The 20,155-nt window shown below is 53.6% G+C and overlaps 9 protein-coding genes across 9 annotated transcripts; 8 read left to right on the top strand and 1 right to left on the bottom strand.

Annotated features, from left to right (window-relative positions):
- The first annotated feature begins 141 nt into the window (after nt 1-141).
- On the top strand, nt 142-2,242 carry BDZ99DRAFT_420648 (WD repeat-containing protein). Its single transcript, XM_033716929.1, has 2 exons — nt 142-1,619; nt 1,702-2,242. Exons 1-2 carry the CDS (start codon nt 271-273, stop codon nt 1,919-1,921), a joined length of 1,569 nt encoding a protein of 522 aa, XP_033574924.1. The 5' UTR covers nt 142-270; the 3' UTR covers nt 1,922-2,242.
- Nucleotides 2,243-3,697: 1,455 nt separating this feature from the next.
- Nucleotides 3,698-4,763, top strand: BDZ99DRAFT_464863 (uncharacterized protein). Its single transcript, XM_033720426.1, has 2 exons — nt 3,698-4,176; nt 4,233-4,763. Exons 1-2 carry the CDS (start codon nt 3,906-3,908, stop codon nt 4,502-4,504), a joined length of 543 nt encoding a protein of 180 aa, XP_033574925.1. The 5' UTR covers nt 3,698-3,905; the 3' UTR covers nt 4,505-4,763.
- Nucleotides 4,603-5,399, bottom strand: BDZ99DRAFT_69917 (YggU-like protein). Its single transcript, XM_033728829.1, has 3 exons — nt 5,365-5,399; nt 4,983-5,305; nt 4,603-4,804 (listed from the first exon to the last, which is right to left on the bottom strand). Exons 2-3 carry the CDS (start codon nt 5,181-5,183, stop codon nt 4,649-4,651), a joined length of 357 nt encoding a protein of 118 aa, XP_033574926.1. The 5' UTR covers nt 5,184-5,305; nt 5,365-5,399; the 3' UTR covers nt 4,603-4,648.
- A 495-nt stretch (nt 5,400-5,894) lies between these two features.
- Nucleotides 5,895-7,019, top strand: BDZ99DRAFT_391654 (Ureohydrolase; the record flags this gene model as incomplete). The annotated part of the gene is made up of 3 exons (XM_033715738.1): nt 5,895-5,981; nt 6,078-6,661; nt 6,716-7,019. 3 exons carry the CDS (start codon nt 5,895-5,897, stop codon nt 7,017-7,019), a joined length of 975 nt encoding a protein of 324 aa, XP_033574927.1.
- A 1,491-nt stretch (nt 7,020-8,510) lies between these two features.
- Nucleotides 8,511-10,332, top strand: BDZ99DRAFT_522568 (uncharacterized protein; the record flags this gene model as incomplete). The annotated part of the gene is made up of 4 exons (XM_033725709.1): nt 8,511-8,679; nt 8,734-9,645; nt 9,699-10,227; nt 10,290-10,332. 4 exons carry the CDS (start codon nt 8,511-8,513, stop codon nt 10,330-10,332), a joined length of 1,653 nt encoding a protein of 550 aa, XP_033574928.1.
- Nucleotides 10,333-11,555: 1,223 nt separating this feature from the next.
- Nucleotides 11,556-14,300, top strand: BDZ99DRAFT_70007 (uncharacterized protein). Its single transcript, XM_033728830.1, has 3 exons — nt 11,556-11,674; nt 11,763-13,728; nt 13,781-14,300. Exons 1-3 carry the CDS (start codon nt 11,672-11,674, stop codon nt 14,182-14,184), a joined length of 2,373 nt encoding a protein of 790 aa, XP_033574929.1. The 5' UTR covers nt 11,556-11,671; the 3' UTR covers nt 14,185-14,300.
- On the top strand, nt 14,301-14,965 carry BDZ99DRAFT_70008 (uncharacterized protein). The gene has a single exon (XM_033728831.1). It carries the CDS (start codon nt 14,417-14,419, stop codon nt 14,846-14,848), a length of 432 nt encoding a protein of 143 aa, XP_033574930.1. The 5' UTR covers nt 14,301-14,416; the 3' UTR covers nt 14,849-14,965.
- A 642-nt stretch (nt 14,966-15,607) lies between these two features.
- Nucleotides 15,608-16,827, top strand: BDZ99DRAFT_522570 (uncharacterized protein; the record flags this gene model as incomplete). Its single annotated transcript, XM_033725710.1, has 2 exons — nt 15,608-15,694; nt 15,757-16,827. 2 exons carry the CDS (start codon nt 15,608-15,610, stop codon nt 16,825-16,827), a joined length of 1,158 nt encoding a protein of 385 aa, XP_033574931.1.
- Nucleotides 16,745-19,519, top strand: BDZ99DRAFT_70027 (Rho GTPase activation protein). Its single transcript, XM_033728832.1, has 6 exons — nt 16,745-17,035; nt 17,088-17,221; nt 17,270-17,518; nt 17,571-18,419; nt 18,480-19,224; nt 19,273-19,519. The coding sequence occupies exons 1-6, from the start codon at nt 16,831-16,833 to the stop codon at nt 19,431-19,433; spliced, it is 2,343 nt and encodes a 780-aa protein (XP_033574932.1). The 5' UTR covers nt 16,745-16,830; the 3' UTR covers nt 19,434-19,519.
- Nucleotides 19,520-20,155: the final 636 nt, after the last annotated feature.

Genomic DNA, 20,155 nt, shown 5'->3' on the forward strand with positions numbered 1-20,155 from the left:
TTCATGCATCATGTTCACTTTCGACGTGAATGTGGAGAGTGATGTCGCGATCGTCGTGCCACTTAATCTGACCCACGTGACTTCCAACCCGCTTCGCGTTTTTTAACGCGTCGGACGCCACAATGACCCATAGACTTCACCAACCTCCTTTCTCGTTGTCGGACACACTTACGGTCCGGCTATTCCAACCCACGTCTACAGAAACTGCGCGCAACAGTGATTGCTCTTGTCGCTCTAATCTATAGGAATACCCATCACCCTTCCTCCACCATGGCGCGCGGTCCCAAAGTCGAGCTCAGCGAATATGAGCAAAAGCGTCAAGAAAACATAGCCAAAACCCAAGCACTCCTCCGTACCCTCGAACTCGAAGCCGCTCAAGCTGGCATTGCTCCCTCCTCAAAAGCCGCGGCCAAGGCTAAGGCCAAGTCGAAGAAACCCGCGCCTAAAAAGATCAAGGAAGAGGACACTGGCCCGCGTCGCACATCGTCGCGTCTGCGTGGAATAGTCGCCGATAGTGAAGTGGCGAAGCGCAAGGCGGAAGACGAACATGATGCGTTCAAGGAAGCGGAACGTGCGAAACGGCAGCGTGTTAGTGGAGACCTGAATCTCAGCGATATTGTGGTTGCAGGGCGGAGCTGGGATCAGGGGGGCAACTTTCTACGGAATGTTAGGGAGACGAAACCGTATGAACGGACTTTCAACGCGAATGATGTTAAGGAGACGAGTGATAAAGAGTTGAAAGCATTAAGAGAGAAAATGAGTGGGCTGGAGCTTTGGGAAGATTATGAGCCCAATGAGATCAAGATCACGCCGGAGCGTATCTACTCAATGGGATTCCACCCGACGGCGGATAAGCCGCTGGTGTTTGCTGGAGACAAGTTGGGGAATTTGGGAATCTGCGACTGCTCACAAAAAGCTTCCGAGGTGAAGCAAGAGGATGACGAAGAAGAGGACGAAAAGGAAGGGCCCGCGATCACTACATTCAAGCTTCATACACGGACAATCTGCACGTTTCAGTTCAGTCCATCGGATGCGAACGCGCTATACTCGGCTTCATACGATTCCTCGATTCGAAAACTGGATCTGGCAAAGGGGGTAGCTGTGGAAGTGTATGCACCGGTAGACAAGGGCGACGACGACCCCCTTTCAGGTGTCGAAATCGCATCAAAGGATCCCAATATGCTATATTTCTCAACCCTAGGAGGTACATTCGGTATGTGCGATATGCGGACGTCGCCACAAAAGTCTGCAGGGTTGGAGATATTTCAATTGTCGGAAAAGAAGATTGGAGGTTTCTCTCTACACCCACAGCAAGCGCACCTCGTGGCGACAGCATCCTTGGATCGCACGATGAAGATATGGGACCTGCGGAAGATCAGCGGGAAGGGCGAATTGCGGCTACCAGCGCTGGTTGGTGAACACGAAAGCAGGCTTTCTGTCTCACACGCCGCATGGAATTCTGCAGGTCAGGTGGCTACGGCTTCGTACGATGACACCGTCAAGATCCACGACTTCAGTGGCTGCGGTGACTGGAAGGCTGGGACGACTCTGACCGACGACGAAATGGAACCGGCCACGATTATACCGCATAACAACCAAACCGGAAGATGGGTTACTATGTAAGCTTTGCTTTCCTGAAACGCAGGATTATAGTTCAAATGTTCGGTAACACGAAACTTATTGCTAACATGCTTGTAACAGTCTGCGTGCACAATGGCAACTACAACCCCAGGACGGAATCCAACGCTTCTGCATTGGGAACATGAACCGCTTCGTGGACATCTACACGAGTAAAGGCGAACAGCTTGCGCAGCTGGGAGGCGAGGGCATCACGGCGGTGCCGGCCGTGGCCAAATTCCATCCATCGCAAGACTGGGTTGCCGCTGGGACAGCTAGCGGGAAGTTGTGCTTGTGGATGTGATTGCCACAAGGACAGCTCTTAGCGATTAGCTTTTGTGCTCAGCTTACAGCATATGGTACAATGCTAGTGGTGGCTGTGGCCGTTGCAATTGTACAAGAGTCGCATATCAGTTGGACCATTGGATTCTTGTCGACATAACACGATGATCGCGAGACCCCAGTATCCAGTGGACTTTTTGGAAATGAGGCGCAACGGTTGTATTTAGAGCAAGCGGTATTCCGAGGCTGGATCGATCAACTATGCGAGAACTAAGTAATTAGGCCTTGGGATATAACCACCCTTTGCTGAATCCTGCCTCGGTACGTAGAAGTATCGCGAGGGTTCAGAAGGTGACCCAAAGGTCATTTTCCATTATCAAATCGATTCTGTATATCCTATCACTTTGCTGGCTATTATCTTTGTTTCACAGACGTCACGTATCAGCTGTCATCTCGCTCACTGATTACTGCAGAACGGGGAAGGCGACATAACTCCTGCGCACCGGTATCGTGAACGTGGACACGAGCAACGAAGGGGAGTCTATTAATAGTACCTGTTTTAAGCTTAAAGAGCCACAACCGTCACGTCACAACGGCGACGGCCCGGCAGCTCCGGGCTGTGACTGGCCAATGCATTCGAGATGGTCAAAACCCTTGCAGCATCGCCACGAATCAGCCTGGATATGTCCAATACCGAAGCTGCATATAGCTCGATATGGCTCTACCGAGCTATCGATTCCGAAAAAGTACGAGGAATGCCGGACCCGATGGATGGTTGTTCTATTCTTTTCTACCACCACTGTACTTTTTCTCCAAGCCTCATGACCAACTTTCCCAGGGGCTGTGAAGGGTCCGAATGGTATCCTCTCTTTTGTGCGTACGGCGGGGAAGTGCCGGGAGTTCATGACCTGAAACCGTAAATGAAGCCTCTGCGACAACTGCGCGGGGCAATGTTATTGACAGTCGCGCTGCATCACCTCCAAGGAGACATTGGAGTAGGTACGTTCAAATCCATGCCTAAATCAGCCTCGTCAAGTAACATGCAATACCCTAGCAGTTCCCGATCGACAACCGTTGAGCTGCCAGTGGGCTTGTGCGCTACCCACTCACCAGTCCAAAGAGGAATGTGATGCAGGTGGCCCCTGTGCCTACGCACTGACGTCTATGGTTCCTCACGATGCAACATTGTGAATCGCCGGCTTCACTCCGAATTCTCGTTACATGTGGACCACGAGGACAATTGTGGCAAGGCAAAATCCGCTATGATTGCACACTCCACGGTACACTTGTCTGCTGCTTCTTGGAATGCCTTCACTAGTCTTCGAAGTTTGGACGAGATCGTGAGTGAGGTGATTAATTATCAGGGCATCAACTTATGGAGACTCTTCGTCCAGAGTGCTCCGCACACGACTGACATCTATATAAGATACGAATCCGTCATATTGAATGATCTGCGGGCTTGCTAGCCACCCCAGGCCGCGAAGTTCACAACTGGGAAGGAACGATGTTGTAGTTACTAGTCACTCCTTGACACTTTTTTAGGGTGTTGAAGCAACTAAACAGTGGCAAATGCTTGTACACAGACACTACGCGGACCGAATGGCGCACGACCACGGCTACACACAGACCTGCCCCTCCCCGAGCCTCATCTCGGCTCTCGAGAGAAGCAGGCGGTCAAGTGCAACTGGTGATTGACGTCGTTGGGGGTGGTCCGATCCGTTCCCCAAAATTTGGCCGTCGCGATGATCACCCTGTGACCTCCACGCCAATCCTGACATCGACAGGGGCCGGGCAATTGGTTAGATATATAAAGAGAAAGGGCCGATGAGAAGGGGAGTAAACAAAGCAGTCTCAATTCAAGCTCGCTACTTCCGGGTCAAGACGAGTACATAAAGGTTTCCTCTGCCTTCTCGCTCCCAGATCCAGCCAACCCATTCTTCATCAATCAGTCCGCGTCATTCTTCATCGACCCACATCCATCAATCCACCTCGAACCCAGCATCACCATGAAGGGCGCTCTCACCATCTCCACTTTCGTGGCCACCGCCCTCGCCCAAATTCAGCCCTTTACCGTGATGGCTCTGAGGTCCGCTTCCCCGATCCACTTCTCCAACCTCGCCGCATCCGGACAGAAGTTCTACTTGGCAGGACCGCCAACTTCATCGTACTGCCCTCTGGACCCTTCGGAATGTCCGGCGGGGGACGAGACTGTCTTCTCTAGCGATTACTCCTCGCCCACTCTCAGTCTGTACGTTGAAGTTCCGGGGGGACAAACGGGTAAGCTCATACTACCAATCCACCAACCGCGTAAGTACGCTAACACGCTTGGGCAGTGTACATTGGCCCGGATGGTGCCATGTCTTTCACGCAGGCCCATTCTGCCAACATCCCCGCCGGCTCGACTCAGATAGGCTGGAGCCGCGTCGAGGACAGTCCGAATTACGGAACCTTGAGCTTCGAGGGTGGTTTGGTCGCATGCCCTGTCGAGGGGAAGGGGTACCAGGTCTTTGGCCTCTTGCCGGACATCGTTTACGACCCTGCATGCTTGGGGTTCACCGCGGCGACCCTCAACACCACCGAGGTGGGCGCTTGGCAGTACACCTGAACGGGGCGAAGGATGCTTTGAGGAGTGGAGGAATGCTAGCTGCAAAGAGATAGGGCAGATTCGAAGTGGATGGCAGTTGTATCATTCGATAATGAAGGGGGTGATGGCAGAAGTTTGAACGAGAGAGGTCACTGAACGCTAGTGTCAAGTACTCACGCTTTGCTCAATTTTAATCCTTATGCCCTCAATGGTCTCCTCTATGCTGCTCTTGACGATGGTTATGTTTGATACAACGACTGTCTTTTCGCGCGATTTCATCCCTTTTGCAATCTCTACGTCTGATTTGGGTACATGGAGGACCTACCACGCGTTAGAGTGGCTTACCTTTTTTTACGCCTAGAACCCTTCCAACAATTACTTCAGAAAACCTTCTCGGAATAATAAAGCACGCCCAACTTTTGTCATTACTAACAGTCCTTGGACGGTCCCTGGCCATGACGAGAAATTCTATTGCGCCTAATAGTGGACTACGACTCACCTCAGCGATCAGCGCTCTTACAGCGCGGTTGGCCTCGCCCTCTCGCGCCCGCGCTGCCACGCACAGCTCAATACCGGATGCGGTTACAGCAGAAACTCCTTCACGCTTAGATGCAGCTCCGGGCTTCACGTGGCAGAGGAGATGTAGGGTGTGACTGCGCGAGGGAGGTTTGGACGCTGTGAGGCGGATGGCGGGGAGCATTGTATGAGTGGATGAAACAGGGATTCTCGTTATCAATCCTTCTGGTCTTGTGACGATTGAGGGAAACCCGGGAATGATAGTTCTGAAGAAAGGCGGTGGAGGTGTACGGCAGTGATGGGAGCCGACGGGAAGCGGTGGTGAGCCGTGTACGTGGTTTGAGTGAGATTTGGGAATAACTTGCTTTTTAAGCAAAGTTTAACGAGACGAGAATCAGCTCTACACGGCTAGCAGAGCCTATAGAGGAGGCGACGCCGTATACAGCTTTATAGTAGTGCCGCTGTTCTCTCCTGACTGATGAGGCGATTGCGGGATAGCTAGCGTGGGCCAAGTGGGGGTCTCAGCCCGTGAGAGCCTAGATAAACACCAGGCACAACCTGCCTTTAGCGATCGCAGTACCGCAGTCTGCCCTCACTGTTCCCCTAAGTGCAGGAGCAGGCGTGTAGAGAAAATCTGAAGGGCCTCGATTTACGTAAAGATGGCAGATTCTGGAGGCCATAAATACTGCCCTCTTCACCCTCCAATTCTTCATCCCTTCACCTCCGGCCAAAAGTCGCATCCAAATCCGGGATTTTATCGCTTCGACGATACTTTTAGCCTACCACCTACCTCACACAGACTTCCGCACTCCGTGTCCTACGGCTAGGTCTCCTCCCTCTGACATCCTTATCTACACTATTACCCCTCTTTCCACGTCACTACATACCTACAACAATGACTTCAGCACCCACGGTACAGCCGAAATTCCTGCCCAGTCGCCATGACTTGGGTCTTGTTGCGGTTGGCTTCTCTGGAGGCCAGGTCAGTCGCCCTCACTCACTCGAGCCAATTGCAGCCTGTTGCATGCATTTGACATATCTCCGCGACGAAGAACCGCAAATGCTGACATAAAGACAGACCAAAGCAGGTGTTGATGCCGCTCCCATGGCCCTCATCGAGGCAGGCCTGATCCAGCAACTGGAAGAGGACCTCGATTTCAGCGTTACCTACGATGGCCAAGTCCACTCCTATACTGATATCATGCCCAAAGAGGACCCGGATTACCGCAACATGAAGAAGCCGAGAGCTGTCAGCGCCGTCACCCGCGCCTTGAGCCAACAGGTCTATGAGCACGCCAAGAGCGGCAAGTTCGTACTGACGCTGGGTGGAGACCATTCAATTGCCATTGGAACCGTCTCCGGCACGGCGAAGGCGGCGCGGGAACGACTTGGGAAGGAAATAGCTGTCATCTGGGTGGATGCACACGCGGATATCAATACTCCGGAGACTTCTGGGAGCGGCAACATCCACGGCATGCCGGTTGCGTTCCTGACCGGGCTGGCGACGGAAAAGGACGAGGATATATTCGGTTGGATACAGGACGACCAGCGTATCAACGTCAAAAAGCTAGTCTACATTGGGCTCCGGGATATCGACCGCGGAGAGAAGAAGATCCTAAAGGAGCATGGCATCAAAGCGTTCTCGATGCATGATATCGACAAGTAAGTTGTTTGAAACTATGACCCCACTCACGCCTTGTATTAACGGGTCGAAAGGCATGGTATTGGTAGAGTCATGGACATGGCACTTGGTTGGATCGGAAGCGATACGCCCATCCATCTGTCCTTCGACGTCGACGCCATAGACCCAATGTGGGCTCCGAGCACCGGAACGCCAGTCCGAGGCGGCCTGACGCTTCGTGAAGGCGACTTCATCGCCGAGTGCGTTGCCGAGACGGGCTCTCTCATTGCTCTAGATCTGGTAGAAGTCAACCCCAGTCTAGATATCAAGGGAGCTAGCGACACGGTCCGAGCAGGTTGCTCAATCGTTCGCTGCGCCTTGGGGGACACACTGCTATGAGTCGGCTTGCTTGGCGCTTGGCATATGATGGAGCTGAAACGACAGATAATACCCGACTTAGATTCTGGATTACTTAGCCTAACGAATTTCCTAATTCACACGAGGATGAATGGATGAGTGGCGGGCAATTTCGGGAGATCACGTGGTGATATCAGAGAACGACCTCACATAGTTGCAAATTGGCCAGTATACAACGATCTTCTGACTCCCATTGATTTCTTATTTTGAATGGTCCCGCATTCCATGTACTTTACAGAATTCCCATCAAGCTCAAATTTCGCTCAGTCATGAGAAGTTCCAGTCTTTCAGCTCCGGAGATACCACCCCGCCATTCTGCACAAGTGGCGAAGCACGAGGTGAGCGGTTAGAAGTCCAGCTCTGTTAAAGTTGTAGTGAAGCTATGAAGAGTCGGCGAGTCAAAACTTAGCATGTTTACTTTAGTAGTTTCTCGTACGATTGCTTGGGAGATCCTCGGCATGTTAGCGCATGTAAATTGAGGCAAAATTCACGACAGAAACGAATATTCAAGCTACCCTCGCTCTAGTAATTCCCGCATCAAGAACAAACCAAGGTCTCGCTTCGAGTGCGATACAGTTGGTGACAAAATGCAGTAACATAGAGCTTCAGTTGTCCACTAGATCCTAACACGGAAGCTTTCAAGAAATGTATGCCTTCATGACCGACCGTTTGATTGTGGAGGGATGTATATAAGTGCAGAGAGCTTGCTCGTCTAATACAACCACATTAGCATCAGACTCCTATCTCATCTAATCTCTTCTCCACTCACTGCTTTCGCTCTCTTCACATATACTGCTTCATAAGATCCCGCGTTTCGTTACAGTTGGATCAATTGCTCTGAATCCAACTTCCGACCTCCGCAACTAAAGTGGTAGTTGCGGGTGAAATAGGGTGAAGGCCATTGTAGCGAAAAAGCCTGGCTTGTACATTCTTTTCTTTTTGATTATATTGAACTCGCCTGAGTTTCACAAGGGTGAACGGGGTGACGGGAGATTACGGAATACCACGAAGTCAAGGCTGAGACCAACCTCACTCAATTATAACCCGGCTAGATAAATACTCGGAGCGCTCAAGCTGACTCATGCGAATGACCTCTCAAGCTCTACTGCATCTGGATAATGTGGTTATTTAGCAGTTCTGTTGTATGTAGTTCACGAGTCCTTGAAGTGGCATGTGATATTTTCGGGACGGCGCAGCTTGAGAATCTCCAACCTTCCTCCTTTCCCCCGGTGTTTTCACCACCATTGGAACGCCCTCCGTCTGAGCGCAAAGCTCCTGAACGATATATACCTGTATTTTCACATCGAAGTATGCAAACTAATACCATTTCCCCCGCTCAATGGGGTATCTGCGGGCGTAATACCTACGTCATAGCTTAGAATAGCGGCGGATGAGCGCGGCCTTAGCGGCAAAATATATCAACAACAAAAATGCCTAGGAACCCCATAGCTCCAGGACAGAAGGAACACCAGCATGCAAGCCTCCAGCCCGCGTATGCAGCTCGGCCAATTGCCTACTGGATTGCTTGACGCCCTAGCCAGCAGAAGCTTGCCCTCGAGGCCGATCGCATCCCGCCTTTCACGTGGGATACCGAGCCAGCGACGAGATATAACAGTCAATCAGCTTGATACAAGTTCAGACCGTAAGAGATCCTTCTAATTCCGAGGTACCATGCGGCTGCTAAGACATCGTGCAGAGAGGGAGCGCGTCGTGATTCTAGGCTCTGGCTGGGCAGGATACACGGTTGCTCGCCAGCTCAACCCGAAGAAGTACCAAGCTGTTGTCGTTTCGCCGCGGTCATACTTCGCCTTCACGCCACTGTTGGCTTCCACCTCGGTCGGAACGCTCGAGTTCAGGACGGCACTCGAGCCGGTGAGGAGTCGGCGATCTAACGTCAATTACTTCCAAGGATGGGCGGATGTGGTGGATTTCAAGAACAAGAAAGTTACGGTCGAGGAGAGTGCTGATAACTCGACTCAGGGCTTCGCGCTCTCTGGAAGTCGGGCGGAGACCCAGCCGGAGGTGAGAAAGGCAGAACAGGCGAAGAAAGGGAAGACGTTCGACCTGGCATGGGATAAGCTGATCATCACTGTGGGATGCTACAGTCAGACATTCGGAACACCAGGAGTCAAGGAGCACGCGCTGTTCTTGAAGGATGTTGGAGATGCGCGGAAGATACGGAACCGCATACTGCTATGCTTCGAGACGGCGGCTCTATCAACCACAACGGACGCGATGAGGAAGAATCTGCTGAACTTTGCGATAGTGGGCGGTGGACCAACAGGAATTGAGTTCTCAGCGGAGCTACACGACATCATCAAGGAGGACCTGGCAAGGATATATCCTGAGTTGATGGAGTTCTATAAGATCACGGTCTATGATGTGGCAGAAAAGGTATTGCCAATGTTTGACGAAGATCTCGGGAAGTATGCCATGAAGGTGTTCGCGAGGGAGGGCATTGCGATCAAGACGTCTCATCACGTTGAGTCGCTCAGGAAAGGGCCTCCGGGGGACAGTAATACCGCCAAAGACGTCCAAGACGAGTACCCGTGCTGGACGCTTCGGGTCAGAGAAGAGGGAGACATAGGCGTTGGCATGGTTGTTTGGAGTGAGGATTTTGCCGCCTGTATCAAGATGCAGTATTACTGACGCATTCTACAGGTACTGGTCTTATGATCAACCCCTTTGCAAAAAAGGCATTGGGCAAGATCCCATCTATTCCAGAATCAGGAGTCAAGTACCTTACCCCGGGTTCCGAATTATCACGAGGTTCTCTCCAATGGGCCGTCAGCAAAGAGCCCAAAACCGGAGCCGTCATCACCGACGACCGGCTACGCGTGCTCCTTGGGCCCGATGGTGACCACGAAAGCAAGCAGCGAGCAATTATGGAAGACGTTTTTGCTCTTGGTGACTGCGCGAAAATCGAAAACACAACGTATCCAGCAACGGCCCAGGTGGCTTCCCAAAAGGCCGAGTGGCTTGCCAAACGGCTCAACAAGGGTGACTTTGACAAGGGTGGCTTCACGTGGAAGAACATGGGTGTCATGGCATACATTGGTAACTGGAATGCCATCATGCAGGGCGGCGGCGGCGGGAGCGTCTCCGGGCGCGCAGCGTGGGTGCTGTGGCGGGGTGCGTACCTCACGAAGAGCGTGAGCTGGAGGAACAAGGTGCTGATCCCGATATACTGGTGAGTTCTCATGTGATGGTGCTAGCTTGAAACGGGTTCCGAGTTTGCTGACGCTGTGCTAGGTTCCTCAATTGGGCTTTTGGGCGCGACATCTCACGTTTCTGAGGACCTGGTGCCATATAGTTCCCCAACTATCACGACTTTAGAGAAACTACACTCAACGTTAGATGGGTATTGGGGTAGCGGGTTGACTACGCTACGTCATTTAGATTGGGGTCATGATATCAAAGGACGATATTGGGTGTATGTAGAAGAAGGCCCTGACACAATCGTCCACGTGGACTAGAAGAGATAATGTGGCAATCGCTAGCCAGACACACATATGTTGGAGATGCCCTGAACCCAATTCTTATCAAGATCGGAAGCTCATAGGATCGGCCTGCTGACAGGCTCTGGGGGTGAAACGACGTCTACATAGCCCCTTTGGGCAATGGACCACGCTCCAGGCCACCAATCAGTTCTCTGGGCATCGGACTTTCAAGATGAGGGTGTCAGCAACCCGGGTAGCCCAGCACTGAATGCCCCGGTGCTTGCACCTGAATCGCACTGGCCCCGACGCTGCGATTAACCTCACCGAACAATGCAGGTGCAAGAAGCGGTGAGCGGTGGAGCGCGGTTAAGGTCCTTCTTTTCGCCGCAACGGTTAGAACCGTTCGGTTTTTGATATTGTAACTAGGGTGCTGCCGGAACAGCGACGTTAAATATCGCGGCTATCGCTTGGGCATGGTTTCGGAATGGGCCTCGTATTCGTACTGTGGAATCGAGATTGATCGGCACGTGGAGCGTTCAACAGAGCTGCCGAAGCCCTCGGACTCCAGTTGCTTGATGGAGCAGTTGCGTACACGCTGACACGCGTTCGATTGAAAACATCAACAATCAACATGTGAGGGCAACTGGCCTCGCCCTCCAAAAATATCCTCAAATAAACTTTCTCTGCGATTGGCTGCCGGGTGGTGATCTTCCCGCGTTCCACATCGCCGCGGCGCACCCTTCACCGCATGATAGGCCGCCCGGTGCTGCAGCGTCGCCCGGTTGTGGATGGATCACAGGTTTTCGCTGTCTTGCGTCCTGCCACTCTCGCGCCGCCAGATGTTCGTCGCCTATATCTCTCCGCATCCCCAGCCCAAATGGTGGCCCTGATGCCGTCACCTCGTTGGGCTCTGGCGCGTGGCTTGCTTGACAGCTGTCTCCTGAGCAGCCCTCATCCCTGATCTGCGTCTCCTGAACGCCTGAGCCAGCCTGTAGCACAAGGCGTACGTTGCATATCGTTCACGCTCCTTTCCAGCATGCAAGCAATCGCACTTTGCCTCCCCGCCGACTCTCTCTTCCTGGGGTGTAACCCATCCCATCCGGCTAGTTGCAGTGCCCTCCATGCTGCCCATCGACGCCAATATCAGATTCACTGACAGCAAAGCACCCACGCCCAACGCCTTATCTTCGTAGCATGGTACGTTCGGGGCTTCTTCTTGTCATGCGACTGTTTCGATTCCACGCGTGCATTTGTTTTACTAACTTTGGTGCGCCTCTTCGTGCAGACGGAGCGCAGAGCCTCCACAGAAGGCTTCCCCGGCCTCAATCGCTCTCAAATTTCAGCCCTACAGGCCCCTCGCACCCTCCCCAGCGGTCTTTCCACTAGCACTGCGTCGAACTCTACCACTCCTGTACCCCGGAGACGTTCGTTGAAGAGCAATTTCCGCCCAGAGGAACCCGCACACCCAGCATCTCTAATTGGGCCTGATGTAGATAACGCTGAGCCCCACAAGAACAAGCAAGGACGATACACCCCTCGCAAGACCTCCAGAGAGGCCTCTCCGCGCAAATCGACGTCCCCGAGACCATCTACATCCGAGTCGGAGTCGCGGGAAAAGGATATTGCTGGATATCTCCCGAAGCTCAGCCGGATACTGGAAGGGAAAGAGAACGTCCAACAGCGACGTCAGAAGAGTTCCTCGGCTGGCATCAAGGATACAGCAATACCACGTCGTAGTAGAGCTGTCGAAGATGATAGTGTAGTGGCTCGTCGTGCCGCCCGGCAGAAGCAAAGCATACTCCAGCGCCGCGCTGATACAATTTCCAATCTCGCCAACCCCTCCATGCTCTCGCTTGTGTCAGATCTCACAAACACTTCTAATACGTCAAGTGGGAGCAACTCAACCGTGACTCAAAAGTCCTACGACAGATCTAGCATATCGAAACGCAGACTGTCCAAGGAACGTCGACGCATTGAAACGAAGACCGCCTCAGCCACCCCTAACACTATGGACGCGTCTTCAGGAGAGCCCAGCGTGTTTAAATACATGCAAGCGAATGTGACTTCGGCACAACCCCAAGCCAGCGATGACCGGCCTACGTCGTCATCCTCGTCGTCTTCAGCGTCAACTGTGTTGTCAGATAACGACGATGACGGCGTAGACTCTTCGAATGCTGATGAGCCTGAGATCGAGTCACCAATGACGTCCCCACCCATGTCGTCTAGAAAATTAGTGCACGACGAAGGTGTCCATCGAGAGCGATTCAGGAGTGATTCTGGCATCTCAGTGCGGGACAGTAGTCCAGATTCAGCTGAGCATGCTCATAATACTCACCAGCCGTCCGTGCACGACCTAGAAGAGGAGGAGGAAGAAGATGAAGAGGAAGAAACCGAAGACGACGAAGAGAGCGACGGTGACGGCAGCGACGAAGAGGGCCACGATGCATCTCACACGACCGCGCTGCAGAGAGTCCCACCCCCTGTTGCCCCTGCGACATCACCTTCAGAACGTCATAGGGCGGGCTCCCATGACCGCCATCACCGACGACTGAAAGACCGGGAAGAGGAGCTACGGCAACACGTTCTGCAAAGCCCACAGCCCCATTCTAACTTCCAATTCTTTGGCGACCCCTCCCCACATCCTCGACCAGCACTCCCACTAATCGACCCTCATGCCCATTATGACGCCGCCTCAGTTTCGATGTATCCACAAGCCCCTCAAGTGCCACCGTGGTCGTCGCCAGCCGCCCAGCCTTCATCAGTTGCCTATTATCCACCCCCACAAGCCCCTTACCCACCCTCACAAGCCCACGTTGACAATGCTTATGCAATGAGCCCAGGGGGTTCCAACAGCATGCTTGTGCCGCCTCCGCCTTTCCATTATGGACAAGCGCCACACTATCCAACCGGGCCGGATCTCACCAAAACAACTCTGGTAGGGTATGAGCTGCTGGCTGATAAGCTATCTGAACGCCCCAAAGATGACGCGTCAGAAGCAACGAGAGTGACACCCATGTATCGCAAGTTCGAGAACCTCAATCACCGCGTCCTTTTACATGTGCAAGACGAGATCTCGGAGCTCGAGGAAGAGCTGAGGTATCTGGATGAATGCATTGCGCAGATGACGCCGCCAGGCGAAGAGGGGCACATTATGCCTGCATCTCGGCGGGTAGAGGCACGATACGGCGGAGAACTGCATTACCGACGAACGGACTGCTTGGGCAGGATTTACATGAAACTGGGCCAATACAGTGCGATGCCAACCATGGTGTATCTATTTGCCCCCCGCTAACAAGTTTCTAGATCAGGCGCTTTCCTCATACAGCACAATGATGAAGGAACTAGACCCCGCAAGTGCGGATGACATCCAGGCGTACCATTCGTGGATGGAGCGTCACGCGCCTGTCGACAAGGCCGAGTCGCGCTTTTTGGAGCACAGGAACGATCTCCTGGCGATAGCCCGCCGCAGGCGATCGTCTGCGGGCGTCGTTGGTGGCGCGGGCCCAGTGGAGTCCGCAGCGCTGGGCCTCCCGTTGATGCTGGTACTCCTGATACTCCCCCTCATGGCGTTTGCGGTGATTCCGGGCTTGCTGGGCAGGCTGTTCATCATTGTGCTTATCGGGCTGGGCCAGGCGGCGGTTGTCACACAGACGGACCTCGTGGGTATTATGGCGATTCGCGAGTGGGCGAAGTGTGGTTCAATGTGAGTGCTCAGATTTTCCTGTTTATTGGACCGGGGACTGGCCGGGAGGAGGATGGAGAGCATGTGTGCCTCTCGCTCGCCACCGTGGAGTGTGGCGAAAGCAGAGAAACATTCACTACACGAGGGGTTGCAAGAAGAACCACCATACTGCTTTCACTCTAGACTATCGTGGAGCGAGGGACTAATGCGAGGTACAGTTACTTTGCTTTCCTGGCGGTTCTTGCGGTTCTTGCGCAATGACTCGTGTAGTCGACAACCTAGACCCGACGAGGATGGGTGAGGGGATGAGGCGATCAAACCGCAGGCGATCAAACTCCTCTATCCGATGCGACCTTCATAGAAATCGGGCGTTTGCGATGGAGTCGTTTCTCGAGGTTGAATTAAGGGCTGGCTTGAAGGCTGGATCCAGGGTCTCTGGTTGCCTTTTTCTACCACGGCGAGGGGCAATTGTCATTTCAGGGTCCATTTTGGCGCATGTGGAGTTTGCAGGGCGGTTTCACGGGCACAGGCCCATCTCCCGAGGGCCCACGGTTCGCGATGCGCTGAGCCACGAGGCGATGACGACGACATCAGCTGTGATAGACGGCATTCGAACTGTTATTACGAGTTTCCTTGCGCTGCGCCTCCTCCATCTGAGCAACGAGACGATTATTGTACTAGCTATCTAGATCCTGTATGGACGACCTCGAATGGGCAATGCACTACACAGGACAATTTAAAACAACAATTATTGGCATTTGGCACGGCCTGCGATCGCCTGCGGCTCCGTAGCGCGAAATCGCGATATGCGCAGCAAAGGCCTCGGTCTTATTTGTCGTCTGGTTCAACACTTCTCCACAGCTCTGCCTAACGGTCGCTGCAGGCGGAGCGCACCTAATTGCGCAAGCTATCGACTATCCGCCTAGTAAACCGCGAAGGAGCACGCGCCCCTGACGAGGGACCCAATCGCAGACCCAGGGCCTTCCACTACTCCTCTGCTGCTGCAATGCGGAGATGTGTAATCACTGCAAGCACAGCCAAGGCGATCAGCGGGCGCACAGAGGGTCCCTACATCAGCGGCGGATGGGCACAGCGCCGGTGGTTGAGTGCGGTGCAGGCAGTCGGAGATTTCTTGAGGTGGAACTATGCACGTTCGTCTGTTCCTGGATAGGCTGGAGAGGCGGATGCGCCGGTTGTTCTGCATGCGTGCGGGCCTCGTTGCGATACGGAGCTTGGCGGGCCGTGTACCAGGATTGATTTACGGTGGTGTCGTGGAGTGCAAGCGATGAGGTTCGGGGCATGATCACCTGGCCTTTAGCGCGAGTGTGGGCTGAAACGCTTGGGTGGTGGAGCGGTGCCTGTCGGTCGGGAGGGGAGGGGTAAAGCGCGTAGGCGTGGCGTGGCTAAAGGGGGGGTGGTTTCTAACAATGGGTGAGGACTGATCAACAATGCCAGTTCTTGCTATGTGGGCGTGGAACTATGCTTGCGTCCAATCTTTGGTAGCTCTGGGAGACGCTCTCTGGGCAGCTGCGATGGTGCGATGGCGCTCCACGAGGTGCTCGTTCTCGCCGTTTGAGGTCGAATATCACGGTCTTAGGGCTCGGCGTGGTTTGGAGGCGCATACTGCTCCGCTGCTGCACCGTCCGGGGCGGCACGCTGCTGGCACGTCTATTCTGCACCGCCCTATGCCGCCGCATCGCATGTGCCAGCGCCCGCGGTTTACTGTGGCCCCGGCCAAGGCGTCATGTCGGCCCTGACACTTATCTTCTTCGGGCGGGCAATCTCGAAACCGCAGACGCCACAGCTCCGCGCTCCTTTTCCCCCAGACCACAGGTGTGCGAGCGGGCCCTATCGCCCAGCCAGCCTGACTGCGCAGGCTCGTCCGACGGCACCTGCTCCAGAGACTCGCAGTCCCCTCATCGAGCACCCACGGGCCCTTTGCCTGCAACTTGCCGACCATCGCTGCCCGTGCCTGCGCCCCTGTGCCCGCGATTGCACCCGCACGCCTGGCCTCGCTGCCGCCTGCCGCCCGCCGTCGTCCCCGACGCTGCCTCGCACGTTTCAGACACAGCTCCTGCTCCGCGACGACAGTCCGCCGCGAAACCCCTCTTCCTTACGTCGCCTTTGCCCTCAGCCCTCACCACCGGCAGTCCAAACCCTCACCGTCCACCGATCCGGGAGGAATGCCGCTGTCTCGCCTGCTACCGTTATCGCAGTAGTGCTCAGCCAGCCAAATCACCCTCCACCTGCAACCACCACTCACACGGCGCCCATCGCCCAAGCTTCACGTCTCCCCTGGCCAGCGCTCCAATCCCTCCAGCCCGGCATTCCTATTGCTCGCACCAATCCGCCTTCCATCCTGCGCGATCCCGCGAAGAATCCTCTGAAACTTCCACGCGCGAACCACCGCGGCGCTCAGCGTCGCAGCGGCCTGGGCATCCACCCTCCAGCGCACAAACGCCGCCGACCAAAATTGCGTGGCCAACAAAGAATCGCTAGCCCGGAGCGCAGAAGCGCATCCCATACCGTTGCACAAGTACCTGACTGCTGCGCGAGCTTCTTTGTCTCGAGCTCGGCTTGTGGTACCTCGACAAATTGCATTCCTCTATACGGGACGACCACCCCCCGACAAACGCCCGCACTGCGCAAGTTTACCGTACCTTGGTAGATAATGGCCGTCTCCATGCTTCACGCTCCCTCCAGAGCTTCGACTTCGTCCTCGTCGTCCTTCATACCCGTCTCGCGCCAGAACACAATGTCTTCGCACGATGGCTCGCGCTCGGTGCGACAGTCAAAGCGCTACTCCGTCACTGCCCTGTACCTGTCTATTTCCGCGAAGGAGAAGGAATTGGAGATCGAGGACGACCTCGCAAAGGGTATGGTGCCACCATATCATGCCACAATTGATCAGTATTAATAGACCTCCAGCGCAAAAAATCCTACGGGAACTAAAATCGAAGATATCCTCGCAATCGAAGAAGAATTTCGTGTTGGAGAAGGACGTCAGATATCTCGATTCGCGGATAGCGTTGCTTATCCAAAACCGTATGGCGTTGGAAGAGGTAAGTAGGACTTGCTCACCACCACAAGCATAAAGCTAACAGGACCAGCAAAACGAGGTAGCTAACCATCTCGATGAAGCTGCTGACCTGCAAGAAGGTTTCTTCCCGAACGACGAGAAGACGCAAAAATACGGAAATCTACTCTTCCTCCTACAGTCCGAGCCTAGACATATCGCCCATCTCTGCCGCCTGGTCACCATGGCTGAGATTGACTCGCTCCTACAAACTGTCATGTTCACAATTTATGGAAATCAGTATGAGAGCCGCGAGGAGCACTTATTATTGACCATGTTTCAGGTATGTAGTACCGGGAAGATAAGGCAATAACAGCGCTAATATAGGCAAACAGTCCGTTCTCACCTATCAATTCGATAACACCCCTGACTACTCTTCCCTACTACGCGCAAATACCCCCGTTTCACGAATGATGACCACATACACGCGCCGAGGACCCGGACAGAGCTACCTCAAGGTTGTACTGGCTGAGAGGATCAATTCCCTCATCGAAATGAAGGACATGGACCTCGAAATCAATCCTCTAAAGGTCTACGAGAAGATGTTAATGGACCATGAGGACCAACACGGCAAACCCCCTGCCGACATGCCAAAGGGCGTGACCGCTGAACAGGCAGCCGAACATCCACGGGTGCAGCAGGCTATCGAACCACGTGTTGCCTCGCTGATGGAGATTGCCAACGCATTCTTGGACACCATCATAAGAGGCTTAGAAGAGACCCCGTACGGCATCCGATGGATCTGCAAGCAGATCCGAAGCTTGTCGAAACGAAAATACCCGGATGCACAGGACCAGACAATCTGCACCCTTATCGGAGGATTCTTCTTTCTCCGATTCATCAATCCGGCAATCGTGACACCGAGGTCATACATGCTGATCGACGCCACCCCGGCAGAGAACCCTAAGCGTACCCTAACCTATGTTGCCAAGATGCTCCAAAACCTGGCCAATAAGCCGTCATACGCCAAGGAGCCGTACATGGTCAAACTGCAGCCTTTCATCCAGCATAACAAAGAGCGGATCAACAAGTTCATGCTGGATTTGTGCGAAGTCCAAGATTTCTACGAAACTCTAGAAATGGACAACTATGTGGCACTTTCTAAGAGAGATCTGGAACTATCCATCACTCTCAATGAAGTCTATGCCACGCATGCGCTCTTGGACAGGCATGCCGCTGAGCTGGTAAGTGCTCGCAAGGGCGTTGATCCCAACGTGGGTAGGTTGTTTAACTATTTTGAGCAGGCAAAAGATGAAAGCTCTCATTTGGGCGTCATATTGCAAGAACTCGGTCCAGCTCCTCCACAGCTGCCACGAAAAGAGAACAGGGCCATCAATCTGCCACTTTTCAGCAAGTGGGAGACACCGCTGGATGATCTTACCGCGGCTCTGGACATTACGCAAGAGGAGATTTTCTTCATGGAGGCCAAGTCCACATTCGTCATGATTTTGCGAACTCTACCGGCCAACACATCCGTGACTCGGAGGCCTCTCCGACTTGACCGAGTTGCTGACGCTGCCGCGACTACGAAGAACGATTCGGTCATGGTGAAGAAGGGCATCAGGAGCATGGAGCTGCTGAGCCAGCTACAAGAACTTGGCGTAATTGACAAGGATGACGGCTTCGCGTTACTCCGGGACGAGGTCGAGCAAGAACTCGTACATTTAGGATCCATGAAGGACAAGGTCGTAGAAGAGACCAAGAAGCTTGAGGAGGTTTTCCGCACCATCCGCGACCACAATGCGTACCTCGTCGGCCAACTCGAAACCTACAAGTCTTACCTCCACAACGTGCGAAGTCAGTCCGAGGGCAAGACCAGGAAACAGCAGAAGCACCAAGTACTCGGACCTTACAAGTTCACGCACCAACAGCTAGAGAAGGAAGGCGTTATCCAGAAAAGCAACGTGCCCGAAAACCGAAGAGCCAACATCTACTTCAATTTCACCAGTCCCCTACCTGGTACATTTGTCATCTCGCTGCATTACAAGGGTAAGAGTCGACTAGCTGTCCCCGGATTGAGCTTGACTAACTCTTCAGGACGAAACCGCGGCCTGCTCGAACTCGACCTCAAACTTGACGATCTCCTCGAAATGCAGAAGGACAACCAGGAAGACCTGGACCTCGAGTACGTGCAGTTCAACGTGACGAAAGTGCTTGTCCTCCTCAACAAGCGGTTTGCGCGGAAGAAGGGGTGGTGATTTCGATTTCGGTGACGGGCCCTTCGACGACACCGAGAGAGAGAAAGGTCGGAACTGTCAGGAAGATGTTTGATGTCATTTACGCCAGAGCTATAATGCTGCATACCCCATCCCCGAGTTTCCTCTTTTTCTCTTATCACTTTTCGTTCGGAATCGCTCTCGCGCCAGAGAATGCTGGTGCTCTGGGTGCCGGGTGAGGTTGTAGGGGTCGGACCACGGGATGGTAACGGGGTTACTGGTGTTATTCTGTGTTGCTTGGAGCTTCTTCCTTTTTTTTGGTGTTTGGGATACCCTGGGGCCTTTGTGCGAAAGGAAAGGACGAGGAAGAAAGATGGGATTAGGAAATTTTACCAAGGTATGGTTATTGCGGTGTATGATTCGAGCTATATGAAAGTATGGGAAGGGAAAGGAGAGGATGAATTGGAGGAAAGAGTAAACAAAACCAGCTCCGGGGGAAGGGCTTTACTTGGTTGCGACGAATCGGGCTAGGCGGCTTTACCCGGCTGTGGAAAGGGCCTATGTGTGGTTTTCCCCTTTTGTTCCTTTACTCGGTGTGCGGATTAACAACCATTCTTAGCACTCGTTGTAATACACGCTTGCCCCCCGCCCCACCAGTAATTCTCTTTTGCCGTTTTTTGAGGAATAGCCTTGGGGGATTTGGGAACTTTTGTCGTTTTTCTCGTATGTTCGGCTGGACCGAGAAGGGGGGAGAAGGGGAAGGG

The sequence above is a fragment of the Mytilinidion resinicola genome (genome assembly GCF_010093595.1).
Source record: "Mytilinidion resinicola strain CBS 304.34 unplaced genomic scaffold BDZ99scaffold_13, whole genome shotgun sequence".
NCBI lineage: Eukaryota > Fungi > Ascomycota > Dothideomycetes > Mytilinidiales > Mytilinidiaceae > Mytilinidion > Mytilinidion resinicola.